An 18,029-nucleotide genomic window follows, 5' to 3' on the forward strand; every position below is an offset into this window, starting at 1 on the left:
GGAGACACAGAATCTGAAGCAGGCTCCAGGCTCTGAGCTGTTAGCATACAGCCCGATGGAGGGCTCGAACCCACGAATCGTGAGATCATAGACCTGAGCCTAAGTCGGCGGCTCAACCGACTGAGCCACCCAGGTGTCCCTCATAATTTTAATGAAAATATCATTTTGAAAATACAAATGTTGGGTTTCCTTTTTGAGAATTTATCCTTATATTAATTACCCATTGATTCTGGTACATATAACAACACTATGTTTTCCTGGGTCATTAGCAGATTTGTCTCTGAATTACCCAATCTACAAATATACACAAATTTTGGATCCAAAGTGGATTCTAATTTTCTCTTATATTTTGATTATCTATTAAGATAGGTATTATAGTATACAGAAATATGTATTTCACTTAACAATTACAATAATATTACTAAGTGTCCCTCTAAATCCATATTAAACAACAATAAATCACAGCAGGTTAGGAAATACAATAATCTATAATTAATCTTTTTCTTTTCCCTTGTTCCCTTTACCATTCAAAAATTCAATGATTATTTGGAAATAACATTCTTCCAATCTCACCCTAAAAACAGCTTCTAAAAACTCCTTTTCCTGCCACGATTGTGCCTGTATTTTATCTGGTTCTCCTTTGACGCTTACTCCTTTAAAACTATCGAAAAACCAGAAAAGTTTCTTTAACTCTCAAATCTCTGTGTCGTAAAATCCTTTGTCAATTTACCCAGTACGCAGGAGAGGATCTCTGTTTCTTTTTCGAGCGAATTACACAGTTGTCTCCGCAGCCTGATTTGCCAGTTTGGTTCCCGCTGTATGAGTTTGGTGATTCTTTGTACAAATTAATCACCATGAAAAAGTCTAAAGCAGGGTAGTTGCAGACTAAATTATAGCAGTCTTTTGCCGTAAAGCAACCTGGTACCTCACAAAACTCCAGGCGAACAATGAATGATAGAGCATGCACCAATAGGGAGTGGAGGAGAGTATTTTGTGGAAGTTTGCAACCCAATCCCGGAGGGCCAGAGGTGGGAATTTTAAAACGGGGTTTTCTTTTTCTTGGAATTTTCTTAAAGTGGTATTGCTGCCTTTTGATGTTAAAGTTTGTCAAAGATTGCCAAATTGCCAGATTAAGGAATTTTGAGTGTTTTGTGAAAATCGATACACATTCAAATTGACATTCTGGCACAGAATCCCTTGGCTGTTTTTATAGCAATTTCAGGGGAGTAGAAGTTATTTAAAGATAATTATTTATGATCAAAAATAGGATGTTACAACGTGGATGGGATGGGAGGGTATTATGCTAAGTGAAATAAGACAGAGAAAGACAGGTATCATATGTTTTCACAGAAACTTAACAGAAGACCATGGAGGAAGGGAAGGTGAAAAAAGTTTCAAACAGAGGGAGGCAAACCATAAGAGACTCAAACACAGAGAACAAACTGAGGGTTAATGGGAGAGGGCAGGGGAGGAGAGAAATGGGTGATGGGCATTGAGGAGGGCACTTGCTGGAATGAGTACTGGCTGTTTATGTGATGATTCATGGGAATCTACCCCCAAAACCAAGAGCACACTGTATACACTGTACATTAGCTAACTTGACAATAAATTATATATATGGAAAAAAACAAAAACAAAAATCAGATGTTAGGGATGCCCAGGTTGCTCAGTCTGTTAAGCATCTGACTGGGGCTCAGTTCCTGAGTTCCAGCCATGCTGTGGCTCTCTGCTGTCAGCACAGAAACTGCTTCAGATCCTGTCCCCCACCTCCTCTCTGCCCCTCCCCAGCTCATTCTCTCTCAAAATAAACTTAAAAATTTTATTTAAAAAAATTGGATGTTAAATTAATGCATTAAAATATTTCTTTTGTTTTTAAGAAATGAAAACTAAGTGGCTAACATTGATTACTTTTAAAAAGACCTATTGTTAATCATTTTTGGAGTCACTTTCCAGTATTAGGAGCAAGTCTTTTTATTTAGGTTGATCCTTAATAACCTAAGTATTTTTGTTTTTACATAAACTAGGTTTCCTCGTTTTAAGTCCAGCAAAAAGTTCCTAAGTACTACAAATTCTTAGGTATCTAAGAATTCTTAGGTATCTAAGTATTTATATCAAAGTTCTTAGAAGTACATGACATTCACCATGCCACATAGTTCCCGAACTTCTGACGGCCAGGTTTAATAAATAGGTAATTGGTAAGTATTTCATTATAACTCATACCTCGTCTTGGAATAAATATTACTTTCATTTAGTATAACTTTGCTTTAGAGATTATTAATCTCTAACAGTAATTAAATAAACCAACAGGAAACTAGTTATAAAGTCAAGGTTGCCTGGCAATGAATCGCTAATAAATTAATCAACATCAAGCTTTTCAAAGAACAATGAATGACAGCAGATTCATGAGAGGAAGTTTAAAAAACCCTTCATTTCAGAAAGTTGCCATGTTAACAAACATCATATTTAAAAAATAAATGTTTTAAAAATGTTCCTTAGCAATGTTTAGAATTATTATTGTTACTATTATTATTTTTATTTTTACTAGCATAATGTTTTCTTCCTTTGATGTTATCTTTCCGCGGACATAGGAATTCTCATTTTGAAGAATTATTTATTGACGGCCTACTCAGTCATTCTAGGAACTGCCATAATATTTAATTTACTAAGCTGTTAGTGTCCCTTTTAGCAACCGTTTCACACAATAGACTTTAGGTATTTCAAGAGCAGAGGCTAGGTTACCCACCTCATCTTTGGAACGAACCTGTCAACGCGCACAGTGAGCCCTTAAATCCCATGCTTAGGCTCACCTCTTGATAACTAACCTTGGCCATATTACATAAACCTTCCAGACATCAGATTTTCATTCGTTAAACGAGTATGATACTAGTACCTGTGTCATAAAACTGCTGTGAGGGTTTAAGGGATTGTGCACAGCTCTTAGAACGCTGCCTGGTACACAAGCGCTCGGTGTTACTACTGTTGTTGTAATTCCTCAATGTATACAATGAATAAGTGCACGAGTCCCTGAATGAATGTATGAATGAAAGAACAAATCAGTTATTGGCAAGTCCCTAGGCTGGAAAAGGCTAAGTTGCCCCCCTCAACGGGTAAATGGAAAAGGTGCTCTCAGCACAGCCGGAGCCGGAAGTCTAAGTTAAGCTACGGGCGAGGCCAGGCTGGAGGAAGCCGAGCTTTTGGCCAATAGGCACAGCGCTTGAAAAACGAACATCTCGTCCAAGATGTTTTGAAACCGCGAGAACAGGGGAGAATTATCGCGATGTTCCGTCTTCCCTCCCAACTCTCAGGAGCTCGGGTTCCGCCCCGCCCCACCCCCCCGCCGTCCTCGCCTCGCCCCGCCCACTGCCGTCGGCGCCCCGCCCCTCTCTCCGACCCTCGGTTGGCAGTCCAGCGCCGCCTGCGCCCGGAGCGCTGGCTCTGCCGGCGCCGAGGTGAGTGCGGCCGTCTGTTGCTTCGGGTGGCTCGCGTGCCAAGGGCCCCCTGGCCCGGCTCCCCGGCCAGCACGCTGGGTCTGGCAGAAGCGTCCGGGCAGCGGCGAGTGGTCCCTGGCCCGAGCGGGCCCGTCCGGCCTCGGGTCGCCATAGCTGCCGGGCCCTCCCCGCCCTCTGTGGCTGCAGAATTCCGATATCGGGTCTGTGAAATCCCTGCCACTGAGCTCGCTGCTTCCAAACTGTAACGACCTTAGTGTTTGGTTAACTCGGGCAAAGCGGCAGGTGTTTTGCCCAAGACTTCCTGGGAAAACAGTCTTTTACAAATGCTTTTAATATACAATTTTTAATTCTCTAATTTACAGTATTAGAAAATTGGAGTGCGTATTCTACTGAATTAAATACGGAAGTCAGTCTGAGGGTCTCCTTTTACACACACCTGCTTAACATGTGTGGATTTTCTTAAGGTGGAAGGATTTGTTTACTTGTTTTAAACAATAATAAAGTAGGTTGGTGTTTACATGACAGAAAATTTGTGGAGGTACACTTGGCATACCGTTAATATTATTAAGTGTCCCATTTATCGTTAGTAGATTAAGAGGTAGTGAAGGGAATTTGTGGAAGAAATTAGCCGTCTTGGTAAAGGCTGTATCTTGCCAATGAATGCGTTTTGGAAAACCATTAGCATTTTTATTGGCACCTTTCAGATTTCATTTATGTAGATTTTATCTCCCACACTGCCTTTGTAGCCAGATGTATTTTAGCAGGGTGAAATGATGTTTTAAAGGCAGCCCAATCCCAGCCTTCAGGATTCAGAAGGAAAGCAGTTAGGTTACACTGAATTCTCTTATTGGATCTTCATCAGTGAGTGTGGATTTGGGGTGTAGTTTTGCTTTGTAGTCTCACATTTGTATAAGCGTTGGCTACTACTTAAATTTAATAATATGGAAGAAACAGGCTCCATTGAACACTGAAGTGCCTGAAAGGCTATATTGTAAGGCAGTGCACAGACTTTAGAGTCGGTCCACCTGGGTTGGAATTCTGGCAAGTTATTACCCTCTGAGAAACTCAGTTTCCTTATGTATAAAACAGGCTATAAATAATGTCTATTGCAATGCGTAGTTGTATGGATTAGGGATCTTTATGGTACTTAGCAAGCATTTAGGATGTAGTATCTACAAGATGACCAAAGATTAGAAAGTGAAAAAAAATCTACCTTGCAGTATTACATGTTCTACTTCATCCACTGATCAGCCTTTTGAGGGCACCTGCTTTGTGCTAGATATTGTGTCCAGGCGGGTATACAAGAGTGAAGAAAGAGCAAGATGTCTGCCCTCAGGAGCTTCCAGTCGGTTGGCTAGATTGACAATAGATACACCAGTAAATATTTAGATTCCAGATCGTGAGGAGGCCTCCATATAAAAAAAAAAAAAATAATAACAGGAGAAGAGTGATTTTTACTTTGAAACCCAAAGGTTGATGGGACAGTGCTTTCCAGGCTAAGAGGAGAGGTAGCAACTGGTGTGAAGAGTTGGACTCTTCCAAGAGACTAGGAAAAAAGGACTAGAAAAGCCCAGGAGCTTGGTGAGAAGCCAGGGAGGGGTATATCTTATCTCCAGATAAGGCTGGAGAAGCGAGGTGGGAGGGGGGGCCAGATTGTGAGGAGCCCTCAATGCTTGGTAAGAGCTTGATTTTCTTACAAACTTTTGAAGGCTGTGTTTAGTTGATATGTGTGCACTAGGGAGTGAGTTTCCCTGAGAAGAGACCATGGGATTTACATTTTTAAAGGTCCACTGCTAAGTGATTAATGTGTTAGAAAGTATCTAGAGTGGACACCAGTAATACTCACGGCTCTGGCTGGAGATGAGAGTGGTTTTTGGTTTTGGCTGGTGGAGAGATGTGGATGGACTTGAGATGTATTTTGGAGATGGAAACCACTGGCCTTAAGATAAATTGGAGGTACCAGGTGAATGGCAGGATGGACCCACTCATGACTTAAAGCTTTCCATTTAAGGGATGAAAAACACTGGGCAGAATTCGGATTGCTGATGAAAAGCAAAATGTGTTAAGTTTGCAGCCCTTGTGAGCCATCTAACCTGCTTCCACTTTACTACTTCAGTGAGTAATAACCCGGCAAACTTCTCTTTCGACACAGAATCATCGATTCTGGTTTAGTTCCCTTCTGCTTTGCAGGTCAGAGAATTAAGATGTAGAAAGATGGAATATGTTGTCCAAAGTGACATATGTCTCATGAAAACAGGTTAAGTGTGTAGGTAGAATCAGTATGGGAAGGTTTTGAATTCTTAGTTGCACCCGGGATATTATTGAATATTCCACATTGTCTGCCCTTTTCGATGAAATGGCAAGTGCTTTCATACGAGATAGGAATTGGGAGTTTGGAAATAATAGAAAATTACCAAAAAAGTTACAAAACTCTGCTAATGGAAGGCTTATGTTACTGCATTTTGCACTAACTTTGTGTTAAGACCCAGTGAAAATAGTTTTTCTTAAGAAAAAAATTTTTTTTCTTTGAAAGGCACTTTCAGTTAGGGAGTTCCAGAAAGGATGCCCAGGAAAATGAGGGTTTTGCACAGAGCTCACTCAGCCTTTTAATGTTTTTGCATTTCCTTAATATCCTTTGGAATCCTGTGAAGAACCCAGTCTTTGAAATCCACTGGACACTCTCATCTCTACCCCAAAGTGGGGAGGGGGAGTCCTTGCTTTTATCCCTTATGAGCCATTTGACCTTGGACAACATTGTTGAAGCTCTGAGTTTTTTTCCTCTTGTGTTAGTTAAGTGATTGTGAAGTTTGTTTCTGCTCTGTGCCTAGTTGATAAGATGGCAAATGTTATTTCTCTTCCTACCCGGTCACTTTCAGAGCTAGAAGGGAATTTAATCTGTTCTGGGTTCTGGCCTTTACCAATAAATTGCTGTCTCCCTTGTATATGTTAGGCAACTGAGGCCTGAAAAGATTGTAAGAAAATAATACAAGGTTCTTATTTCCCAGTGCAGTGTTTCTTCTTTCATTGAAATAATAAAACTGTATATTCCTGGACCTGTTTCTTTACTGCTTCTGATAATCTACAAAGCGAAGAAGGAAAAAAAAGGAGGTAAAAGGAGGAAAAAATTAGAATATAGGACAATATTCTGTACATAGTAAGAAATGAAGAAAGTGAAGCTGTAAGTGGTCTAGATGTTTTGTATGTATTTAGCAATATTTTTGAAACACCTTAGGCTACACATAAAATGAGGTAGCTCAAGAAGGAAATGGGTTTGCTCTATCTGATTTTTAAGCTTTCTTTGGGTGCATGTTATGAAACTAGTCTCTCTTCTATTAGGCATTCCTATCTCAAGTTCAAGAACTAGTTTTTCAGTTAGGACTGTTGCTGTGAAGTGGTACACATTGCTTAAGTAGTGAAAGTATTTAAATAGTTGTTCTCATCTCCTAAATATGTTCAGTTGTTATGAAGGAAAAATATAGGGATCAAATGTGTAACTCTCTTTAGTGTCTGCTAATAGCTGTGTGTGCTAACTGGTTTATTTGGCAATGCTTATGAGCACTATCACAATGATTCAATTTTCTTGTTCTCTTTAGAAATGGACCAATTTTGACAAGATGTAGTGCTGCAGCGTGCCTGATGGGATATATTCAGTCATGGCATCTGAACTTTGTAAGACGATCTCTGTGGCAAGGCTGGAAAAGCACAAGAATTTGTTCTTAAATTACAGGAATCTGCACCATTTTCCATTGGAGTTACTGAAAGATGAGGGACTACAGTACTTGGAGAGGCTCTATATGAAAAGGAACTCCCTGACAACCTTGGTACAGTATTATATTGCATTTAAAAAAAATCATTTGTAATGTGGTCCTGACCGAGATCTATTTTACATATCCTAAGACATTCAGACCAGGATATACATCCCCTCTTGTTATCTCAGCAGGTAGTAAGGATACAAATACAGGGGTTACTCGTTAGTGGAGAATTCATTATCCAAGTCCCTCCAATATGAGGTTACAGGAAGAGTTGTATAGGAAAGCAAAATATTCACTAATGTGCCAGTCATAGAATTAGTTTCCATTCCACAACTCCACTTCACTTACCCTGTGCATCTGTCTTTGCTTTCTTTGTGGGATAGGCTCCTTAGCTGGTTTTTGGATGTTACCATACCGAAAAAGTTAAAAAGTAAAGAAGAAGAAGGCCAAGAAAGATGACCTTGAGTTAGAGGCATTTAAAAAGAGATGATCTGAATATTAAAATATATGAAGACAGGCATTTGGGAAGCTTCATGTAGCCTTTGTTTTGGGGGAAAAACATAACAAAAAACCCTCCCGAACCAAAAACCCTTCTTTATGATTGCACTGTGGAAATCAAATGATGTTGAATCGGCTCTCATCCAGTTTGTTGGAAAAACTTTTGCCACAGACGCAACATTTGATTCACTGTTTTTACATCCTAAGAATAAGCATATAGTTATTATAACCTTATTTTTTTATTACATAGAGAACTTTATTATATTTTATTACATATAAGATTTAAAAACACTATTTAAACATTTTTTTTCAAGAGTGTCCTAATGTGACTTCTCATTCCCACTCTTTTTTTTTTTTTAATTTTTTTTTTTCAACGTTTATTTATTTTTGGGACAGAGAGAGACAGAGCATGAACGGGGGAGGGGCAGAGAGAGAGGGAGACACAGAATCGGAAACAGGCTCCAGGCTCCGAGCCATCAGCCCAGAGCCTGACGCGGGGCTCGAACTCACGGACCGCGAGATCGTGACCTGGCTGAAGTCGGACGCTTAACCGACTGCGCCACCCAGGCGCCCCTCATTCCCACTCTTATTGTCAAAATTGATCTCTGTTTTAAATGGATGTGCTTTACCTGGCCTTTTCTGGTTATTACTTAACCTCATTTGAGTCTTACACTTGAACTCTTATTCTTACTCATTTTATGATGTCTTGTTTCTCTGTGAACAGACCTATTTTTCATTCTCTTCTCTAAGAGAAGAGTCTATTTGGACTATCCTAAATATCTGAAACTATGCCTTACTGGCTTCATTTATATAGAGTGTTTTCCTGAAAAAGTCTTATATAATCTGTGTAAAATACCTCCAGTGAGTGGAAAGCATATGATTTGTTCATTTTTGCCATATCTAAAAGTAAATAGAAATATGTCTTTCATTTTTAGTGTTTGGCATTTTGGCATATGTGTTATTTTAAGTGCCTAGTTAGATTTTTTAAATTAGATTTTTCAGTTTTTTATTTTTTTAACATTTATTCATTTTTGAGAGACAGAGATAGAGTGTGAGTGGGTAAGGGGCAGAGAGAGAGGGAGACACCACATCTGAAGCAGGCTCCAAGCTCTGAGCTGTCAGCACAGAGCCCAACACGGGGCTCAAACCCATGAACCACGAGATCATGACCTGAGCCGAAGTTGGACGCTTAACCAACTGAACCACCCAGGCACTCCATAGGTTTTTCAGTTTTAAAACTGTAATTATTTTGGGGAGCCTGGGTGGCTCGGTCAATTAAGTGTTCAACTCTTGATTTCAGCTCAGGTCATGATCTCATTATCCTGAGATTGAGCCCTGCTTTGGGCTCTGCGTGGAGCATGGAGCCTGCTTGGAAGCCTCTCTCCCTCTTTCTCTGCCCCTCCCCTGCTCGTGTTCTCTCACTCTCTCTCTCTCTCTCAATCTCTTTCTCAAAATAAATAAACTTAAAAAAACTTTAATTATCTTAATCAAACTTTAATAGTACAGTTATATTAATCCTTTTGCAAAATCATCATTGCATGATTTACCAAGTATTTCCCTCCTCCCTTTGGGGAACCAGTGTTGTGAGAAATAATTTGTCAAGGATTAAAGCCCAGATTTTCCCATGTTTGTTATTTTTAAAAAAATTTCTTTCATGTCTGTTTGTTTGGGGGGGGGGGAGGGGCAGAGAGAGGGAGAGAGAGAATCCCAAGCAGACCCCGAACTGACAGCGTGGAGCCCAATGTGGGACTTGATCTCATGAACCATGAGATCATGACTTGAACTGAGATCAAGAGTCAGATGCTTAACCAACTGAGGCACCCAGGTGTTCTTTCCGTGTTTGTTATTGATGTACTAGGAGAAAATTGTGAGTGGATTACTTCTTAACTGTTAGTCACAATCTACTGGAGTATAGTTTGTTCAAAGAAATTGATCTTTGTTTATGAAAGTTATAGTGAGCTTTTGGTTTTGTGTGGTTTCTCAGCTGAAGTTTTCCCTTTATGAAAATACCTAGGTATCTGCTATACAGTTGTAACCGATATTCATAATGGCTCATAAGCATACATTTCAAATTCATGCTCTGCCACCTTTTTGTTGATCAGAGATTAACTTGTTGCATATGTTTATGATAGGTGTATGTATTTTATTCGAATGCTTTCTAATGAGCTAGAACATTTGATTCATGTGTATCAAAGAGCTCTTAAACTGTAAAGCACTATGCAGATATCAGGGTGTAGGAATCATAGCAGCCGTCCCATTCCTTTATGGTACTGGATATAAGACACCTAACATATCCAGTATAGTCTAGGAATGACTTACTGCATAGGTTTTGAAAGCAGATGAAATAGTACTTATCCTAGAGTGCTCTAAACTAGTGATTTCAGGCTTTTAGAATGTTTGCTGGTGTTCTTGATACAGTGTATTTCCTAAAGGGGATTTAGTATGTGGATTTTTTTTTTTTTTTTTTGAGAGAGAGAGCATGGGGGAGGGGTGCCAAGGGTGGGTGGAAAGGAGACAGATCTTAAGCAGGCTCCACACTCTGTGCAGAGCTCGACATGGGGTTCCATCTCGCAACCGTGAGATCGTGACTTGAGCCGAAATCAAGAGTCAGACACTTCACCAGCTGAGCCACCCAGGTGCCCCTAGTATGTGGAATTTGACTCACAACTACGATACTGACCAAAGGGGAAAAGAAAACATTGGAAACATGATTTAACACATATGGGTTAATTGGCCTTTTTTTTTTTTAAAGGAAGCTTGGGAATCTGCCAATAATTTGCATTTTCACATTGTTTTATTTTTTTTTTAATTAACACTTTTATTGTGTTTAAATCTTTTCTCCTCAACATTATCCCTTTCCCTTCTCTCCCCTCACCATATGAGCCTTTCTGTGAGAAGAGAAGTCATTAATGTACCGTCTCTGCCCTTCTTCCTTTCCTCATCAAGGGGCTTGGTATAGCAGAGTGGTTTATATTTTGTAGGATGATTGTTAAATGCTCAGAATTTGAGAAATGCCATATTAAAACTAAAACACACAAAAAAGCCTTTTTTATATATTTAATAGAAAAAAGTTTTCATATTTTAAATCCAAAAATGATACATGCTCTAATATTAGTGACCATATAGGAACATATGGAAAGTAGTTGTCTCTCCATCCAGTTTTTGAAAAAAAATTTTTTTTTACATTTATTCATTTTTGAGAGAGAGAGAGTACAAGTGAGGGACGGTCAGACAGAGAGGGAGACACAGAATCTGAAGCAGGCTCCAGGCTCTGAGCTGTCAGCACAGAACCTGATGCGGGGCTCGAACTCACGGAGTGTGAGATCATGACCTGAGCCGAAGTCGGATGCCTAACCGACTGAGGCACCCAGGCTCCCCTATAATTATTTTAAATGCAGTTCAAGAATTGTTAAATCTCACCTTTGTGGTAGTTAGAAGACAAGAGAATAGGAGATACAAGTTCTGTGTTTGTCGTGGGATGGGTATTCACATAGTTATTGAATAAGTAAATAAATACATGAATATAAAGTAGATTAATATAAGGACTCTCATGTAGGTATAAGAGTTCCAGACTGAGTGCCTCTGAAAGCAGGGACTCTGTCATAAATTCTGTATCCTCATGCCTGGCCTACTGCCCAACATTTGTAGGACATATAATCTAATTCTGTGTTGCAGGACTGTAGAAGACTTTTTAAAGAAGATGCTATTTGCATTGACACTGAAGAGTGACTTTGACAGGAGGTTAGGAGGAAAAGAATTCATTCAACATGTCTTTACTGAGCACTTACTATGTGCCCAGTACTCTTCAGGTCATTGACTTGGGACAAATTCTTATTCTCATGGAATTTTCATTTGTTAACATCCCAAGCTGAAGAGAAAGTATGAACTAAGACTCAGTGGCAGGACGTTCAGGGGACAAGTGTAGGCGCCTATTTTGCCTAGAGCAATGTTGTGTTTTGTTTTTATTTTTTTTATTGTGTTCTTCAGAGCCTGAGGGTTCCTAAAAAGGGCTGAGGTGGAGAATTATGGGAAAACTGAGCAGTAGTGTGTCTCCTCTGCAGTCAGAGCAGCTGTCCTTTTGTTTGCTCATATATTGGTGCTCTTTACACAAAACCCCACGTGGGTGGGATGTGTAGATCTAATAAATGTTTGCAAATTCCTTTTAGCAGAACCATTTATTCGGAAAGTTTGATGAGTAACATAGATGTAAATGGGAATTATTCTTATTTAGGGGAGGGGATAGGCAAGATTCTTGCTCAGTCCACACCTCCTTCCCTTCTAAGGAACTGTGTGTCTAGGAAACCACAGAGTAGAATAGAAAGCCACTAACTTAGCACAGCTGACATGAGAATTCTGCATTCTACCAGGCAAGGCCATCTGCTTGGGGAGTGGAGATTTGCAGAGAATGCAGGTTTGAAGTTGTGAAGAATCACATGGCACTTTGGCCAGAGAAAGGTAACAGGATTGTTGGCATTATTCAGCAAGCTGTTGGTCGCCAGGCTTAATGGTGGAACTGTGTGCCTTGTTTAGGGGAGTTTCTCCTACAACACTCAGCTGAGGTATGAAGAAGGTGTGCTGTTGTATTCTTGAAGGCTTAGGTGTTTTCCAGGTGGATACAATACAGTACAGAAGGACTAAGGGGATTTAGTAATTTGGCAGGAGGGATTGGGACATGGATGATGGAATATGGAACGTGAGCTGGATTGGAGGCAAAGAAAGAAAGGAGGAGTGCATGAATAGAGAGAATGGAGAGGGGCCAAAGGATCCACTGACATTGAAGAATTGTATTAGGCATGATTGAGTAAGCCATCTAGGGGGATGGGACATGTGGTTCTGGAGAGAGACTGCAGGTGTAGAGAAATTTCAGGTGAAGGCCGGATAGGAGTGTGCAGGACGAAGGGGGCTAAGGTGAATCCTACCCCCATTGCCCCTCAGTTCTGCACCAGTAGCTGGAATCTGATTTCTAAGAGTTGGAGAAGGAATATAGCTTGGAAGCAGCAATCACCAGCTCTCACCCCTAACCCGGAAGTTCATGGAGGAAGGGAATTAGCAGGGGAAACATTTAAGGACTGCAGTAACAGGAAGGAGCTGTTTCAGTGTTTAGTAGCAAAACATAATATTAGGAGATAACAGACCCAGGTTCTATGTGCTACACCTCTTTCGACCTCAGTTTCTTCATTTACAAAATAAAAGGCCACAAGAGACTTGGAAGGGGGTGGGGAAGAAATCCCAACCAGGAAGCGAAATCCCTTAATGGATCTGCCAACTTCTCTTAATGAGAATAGCAGGCAGGAGGTTTTCCTGGGGACATGGAATAGTGACCTACCCAAATACTAACGGAGCTCTCACCAGTTACCAGTTTTGTTTGTGAATATGAATGGATAAGAAAAGACATCTAAGTTTTAATGAAAGAGGAGAGTTTGGCTTATGTCTGAGCAGTAAGAGCAGCTGGATCTTGATGAAGCAATTAATCTGTGCTACAAGAGAGAACCTCACTTAAAAGTGATATCCTGCTGGGATTGACGGGAAGCAGAGGTCTGTTCATCACATTCCCAAATTGGGATGGGGCATAAGGCACGGAAGTGTTTCCTTTCCTGTGGACCCAGGAGAAAACATTCTTGACCTTCCCCATAAAATATAAACAGGCAAATAAATAATAAAAGAATACAGATAGTCCAAACACAAAAAGGTGTTTAACTTCCAATGGAAGGTAAAACATCGATCATCCTTTCCTACTAGATTGGCAAAGACTCATAAATACCTAGTGTTGAAGATTATTAATTTTTGATGTGGAAGACAATAAGAAGATGCTCTCACACACTATCAGATGGAGTAGACTGGGCTGAGTACTTTTGGTGGCTGGTTTGAGCACATCGGTCGGCATTTTGAAAGAGTATGCGTCTGAATCGGTATTTTTCACCTGTAAGAATTTACACAGCAGAAAAAAAAATATCAAGTGAACATTTGTGAATATGTCAAATGAACATGTCAAGTGAACAGGATGGTCATCAAAACGTTGGGTGCAATGAAACATTATGAAAACCTAAATGTTCATCAGTCTGGGATTGGTTAAAATATGATAGCAGCTAACATCTTTTGTAACATCATTTGTAACATCATAGCAGTAAGTTACAGGCACTGTCTTAAGCAATTTACATGTATTAAATTAATTAACTAATAAATTAATCTAAGACAATCCTGTGAAGTAGGCATCCCTACTTTATAGATAAACTGACATTAAAAAGCGCATCAATCAAACTTAACAGTGATTAGAGCTGTAGGTTGAGGGAAGGCAAGAGAGTGGGGGTGGGAGCTGGAAGAGAAAGAACCTTACCTAAGGATGCAGACGAGAAGGGAAAGGTTCTGTGAAGTTTGGTTTATGTTTTTTCACTAAATACTTACTAGTATTACAATTAAAAATTAAAATAAGATTGTTGGCATAGAGTACCGCTAAGATCTTAGCTAGCTCTCAAGTTGTGTTAATCAGTGAGTCTAGATATTTTGATTTACAGTGATGACGATGCCTGCGTTTATGCTGCATCGACAGCTTCTGCAGCTGGTGGCAGGGTTGAGGGTGCAAGGGGCTGATGTCTGGGAAAGTAACATAGCTATGCCCTCCACCCCCTTTGAATTTGGTTAAGAGTAGGATCTGGATTAAATGAACATCACAGAACCTTGAAGGGAAAACAAAGAAATAGTAAAAGAGCGTCGTGCCATCAAGTGTGGCAGAAAAATTTGGGAGAGGGAATTAAGTTTTGTTTTTGTTTGTTTGATTCACTTTGAATTCCAACATAAGGGGCTTCTTGTTATTTCTTAAATGGAATGTGTGGAAATGATACGTCAAGTAGTAAAGCGTTCAGATGCTCTGTTTGTGTTTTAATGCTGATGTGTAGTATGTGATGTAGTTCTGCAAAAACACTGATTATAAATGTATCCTGTCTCAGTAATACACACATGCCTGAAGAGTAGGAGTTTTGTTATAAACCAAAGCTGCTTTTCCTACTGAATTTTCAGATTTCACAGTTTGCCCCCTGATCCTTACTGGTTGATTGACAGTGGTTCCCTGTCAAATAGGTAACAAAGTATTTGAAATAGTTTAGAAAATGAATGTCTGACCCCTAATTTCATTCTGTTTCTTGAATCACAGAATTTCAAAGCTAGATGGAGCTTTATAGGCAGTTTAGGCGATTTTTCTTTTTGGGGAAAGTAAGCTTAGAAGAAGTTAATGGACGGGTCCAAAGTCACTTTTGTGGCCAGTTAGAGCATGTACCGGGTCTCCTCATTTGTCACCTAGTCGGTCTTTTGTTTTAATTCTGCAAGTATTTACTGATGACCTTTTTCTGGCCTCGCACCATTTAGTTAAAATGTAACCACATTTATCCGCTTCAGAGCAATGAGGTGTTCCACGTTAAGTGAGTTCTCCTAGTTACCTCTGTGACGTTTACCTCTGAGATCTATTGTGTAACTTTTCCTGATAGAAATGTTTTTAAAACTTGTATCTCTCTATACTTTCTTAAAATATAGGGAACATGATTTAGCCTACCCTTTGTGATTTGTAGTTTCTGCCGTGGGAGTTAGGAAGGGAGGGTTTAGAAAGAGGTGGCAGGGAGAGACGTTTTTCCCTTACACAAGACCATATCCTTGGACACTGGAAGGGCTCTGTTTGCCAGCAGAAGGCTCAAAAGCCATTGTTATGTATGTGTTTCCACAAGTTGAAATTCATTTTCAAGCATGCACTATACTAAAATGAGCCACCTGTACCTTAAAAATGAGATGCCAGTTTCTCAATGTTAGCCCCATCATATCAGTCAACAAATACGTATGTGAGTGAGGTACCTGAAGTATAATACATTGAGCTTTGGAATATGCTCCCCGCTCACAATGAACAATTATGTCATACATCGTCTTTTTTTTTTTTTTTAAATGTTTATTCATTTTTGAAAGACAGAAAGCACAAACAGGGGTGGGGCAGAGAGAGAGGGGGACATAGAATCTGAAGCAGGCTCCAGACTCTGAGCTGTCAGCACAGAGCCCGACGTGGGGCTTGAACTCATGAACCGCGAGATCATGACCTGAGCCAAAGTCGACACTTAACCGACTGAGCCACCCAGGTGCCCCATCGTCTTTTTTTTAAATGCTTATTTATTTTGAGAGAGAGAGAGAGAGAGAGAGAGCAGACGCGCACTTGAGTATGTTGTGATGGTTTGTAACTGAAGTGCCTTTTTCCTTCGATACCAAAACTTCATTAACTTTTTTAAATTAAAAAATAATAATAAAAATAATTTTTGAGGTGAAGTTCACGTAATGTAAAATCAACCATTTTAGAGTGAACAATTCAGTAGTGTTTGGTACATTCACAGTGTTGCACAACCAGTGCCTTTGTCTCGTTCCAGACATTTCCATCACTCTGGAGTAAAACCCCTCACCCATTAAGCAACTTCTCCCCATTCCCCTTCACACTTCAGCCCTGGCGACCACCAATCTGTGTTCTTTCTTTATGGATTTATCTCTTATGGATAGTTCATATAAATGGGATTATTCACTATGTGTCCTTTTGCGTCCGGCTTCTTTTCACTTAGAGTGTTCTCAAGCTTCCTCCAAGTTGTAGTGTGCATCAGTCCGTAACTTTTATGGCTCAATATGATTCCGTGGTGTGTGCATGCCACAGTTTGTTCACCCATTCATCCATTGATTGACATTTGGGCTCTTTCACCTTTTTGCTCTTGTGAACAGTGCAGCTATGAATATGGTTTACATTTAAATGTTTGAGTACCTATTTTTAATTATTTTGGGTATATACCTACCTAGGTGTGGAATTGTGGGGTTATAGGGTAGCTCTGCCTTTTTGAGGAACTCCCAGAATGGCTGAACCACTTCACCAGCAAGGTACAAGGGTTCCAAATTTCTCCACATCTCCCCAACACTTGTTATTTTCCAGTTGTTTTTTTTAAATATTGTTATTATAATAGGTGTGAAGTGACACCTCGTTATGGTTTTGATTTGCATTTCCCTAATGCTAATGATGTTGAGCATGTTTTCATGTGCTTGTTGGCCATTTGCATATATTTACAGAGTATTCAAATTCTTTGCCCATTTTTAAATTGGGTTGTTTGGGGGGTTTTTTGGTAAGAGTTCTTTATATACTCTGGATGCTAGACCCTGAGCAGATACATGGTTTACAAACATTTTCTCCCATTTTACATGTTGTCTTCACTGTCTTGTAATTCATTTTCTTGTAATATCCTTTGATGCACAAAAGTTTTTAATTTTGGTGAAGCCCAGTGTATCTGTTTTTTCTGTTGCTCCTCATGCTTTTGGCATCATATCTGTGAATCCATTGCCAAATCCACAATGATAAAGATTTACTTCTGTCTATTCCATGAGTTTTACAGTTTCAGCTGTTCTATTTAAGTCGTTGGTCCATTTTTAGTTAATTTTTGTATATAGTGTCAGGTAGAGGTCCAACTTCATTCCATCTTTTATAACTGCTATAAGAACTTAAATACATTTAATTCATGACTTCTTTGAAATGTGTTTTTAGAAGTCAGAAATGGAGCAGGTTTTGCCGAACCCTGAATCATAGCGGTTTGCAACAGCACAATTACTTCTTTACTCACACTGTCATGACTCTCTTATTGCTTGGGGACTCTGGTTAACGGTGTCCAAAGTCAGAGCTCCAAAGACAAAGCTCGCATCACGTGGAGGTCACTATGAACTTTCTGAGCTTTTATGTAACTTCTTGTATTTCACTTCAAAATTTTATTTTTATTTTTTTCATTAAAAAAAAAGTTAATTAGGGGTGCCTGGGTGGCTCAGCTCAGATCATCTTCTCACAGTCCTTGATGGAGCCCATCATTGGGCTCTGCCCTGGGTGTGGGGGCTGCTTGGGATTCTCACCTTCTCTCTCTGCTCACCCCCCCACCTCCCAAAATAAATATATATTTTTTTAAAGTTCAGTTGTGGGACTAAAGGGGAAAAAAAAACCACTTCATTCACAAACTGTCACAATACACACAACAAGCTTCGCAGTGTTTGTAAAGACACATTTCAAAGTCGTGAATTAGATGCGTTTTAGTTCTCACAGCTCAGGCTCTTGAAGGCTACCACTTCAACATAATTCCACTGAGCAGAGTAAGTCACTTAGCCACATCCAGCTCGAAGAGACAAATTCAGTCCTACCAGGTGCCCAGCCAGAGAAGAGGAAGAAGCAGGTGGCTCACAGTGCCTACCAGGGCACATCACTCAGCATAGTGTTTGCAACATATTTGAACTATTTGTTCCAAGATACACGATTTAAAAACATTCGCATGTAAGGAGGTAGGCAGTTTTC

The 18,029-nt window shown here is 39.8% G+C and overlaps 2 protein-coding genes across 4 annotated transcripts in view; one reads left to right on the top strand and one right to left on the bottom strand.

Moving 5' to 3' along the window:
* TTC23 (tetratricopeptide repeat domain 23) overlaps positions 1-945 on the bottom strand; it is a 105,692-nt gene extending 104,747 nt beyond the window's left edge. Inside the window, exon 1 of the mRNA XM_043554782.1 lies at positions 731-945. The gene's annotated coding sequence lies outside the window, so the exon portion shown is untranslated. The remainder of the gene's footprint in view (positions 1-730) is intronic.
* A 2,395-nt stretch (positions 946-3,340) lies between these two features.
* The window catches only part of LRRC28 (leucine rich repeat containing 28), a 153,839-nt gene continuing 139,150 nt past the window's right edge, over positions 3,341-18,029 (top strand). For 2 of the 3 annotated variants that reach the window (XM_043554785.1, XM_043554787.1), the window contains exons 1-2: positions 3,341-3,449; positions 7,043-7,270. In XM_043554785.1, the coding sequence (XP_043410720.1) occupies positions 7,103-7,270 (168 nt within the window). In that variant the 5' untranslated portion in view covers positions 3,341-3,449; positions 7,043-7,102. Of the gene's footprint in view, positions 3,450-5,460; positions 5,565-7,042; positions 7,271-18,029 lie in introns of all 3 variants that reach the window. The other variant, XM_043554786.1, reaches the window with a different exon arrangement.

This window comes from Prionailurus bengalensis, chromosome B3 (genome assembly GCF_016509475.1).
Source record: "Prionailurus bengalensis isolate Pbe53 chromosome B3, Fcat_Pben_1.1_paternal_pri, whole genome shotgun sequence".
Taxonomy (NCBI): domain Eukaryota; kingdom Metazoa; phylum Chordata; class Mammalia; order Carnivora; family Felidae; genus Prionailurus; species Prionailurus bengalensis.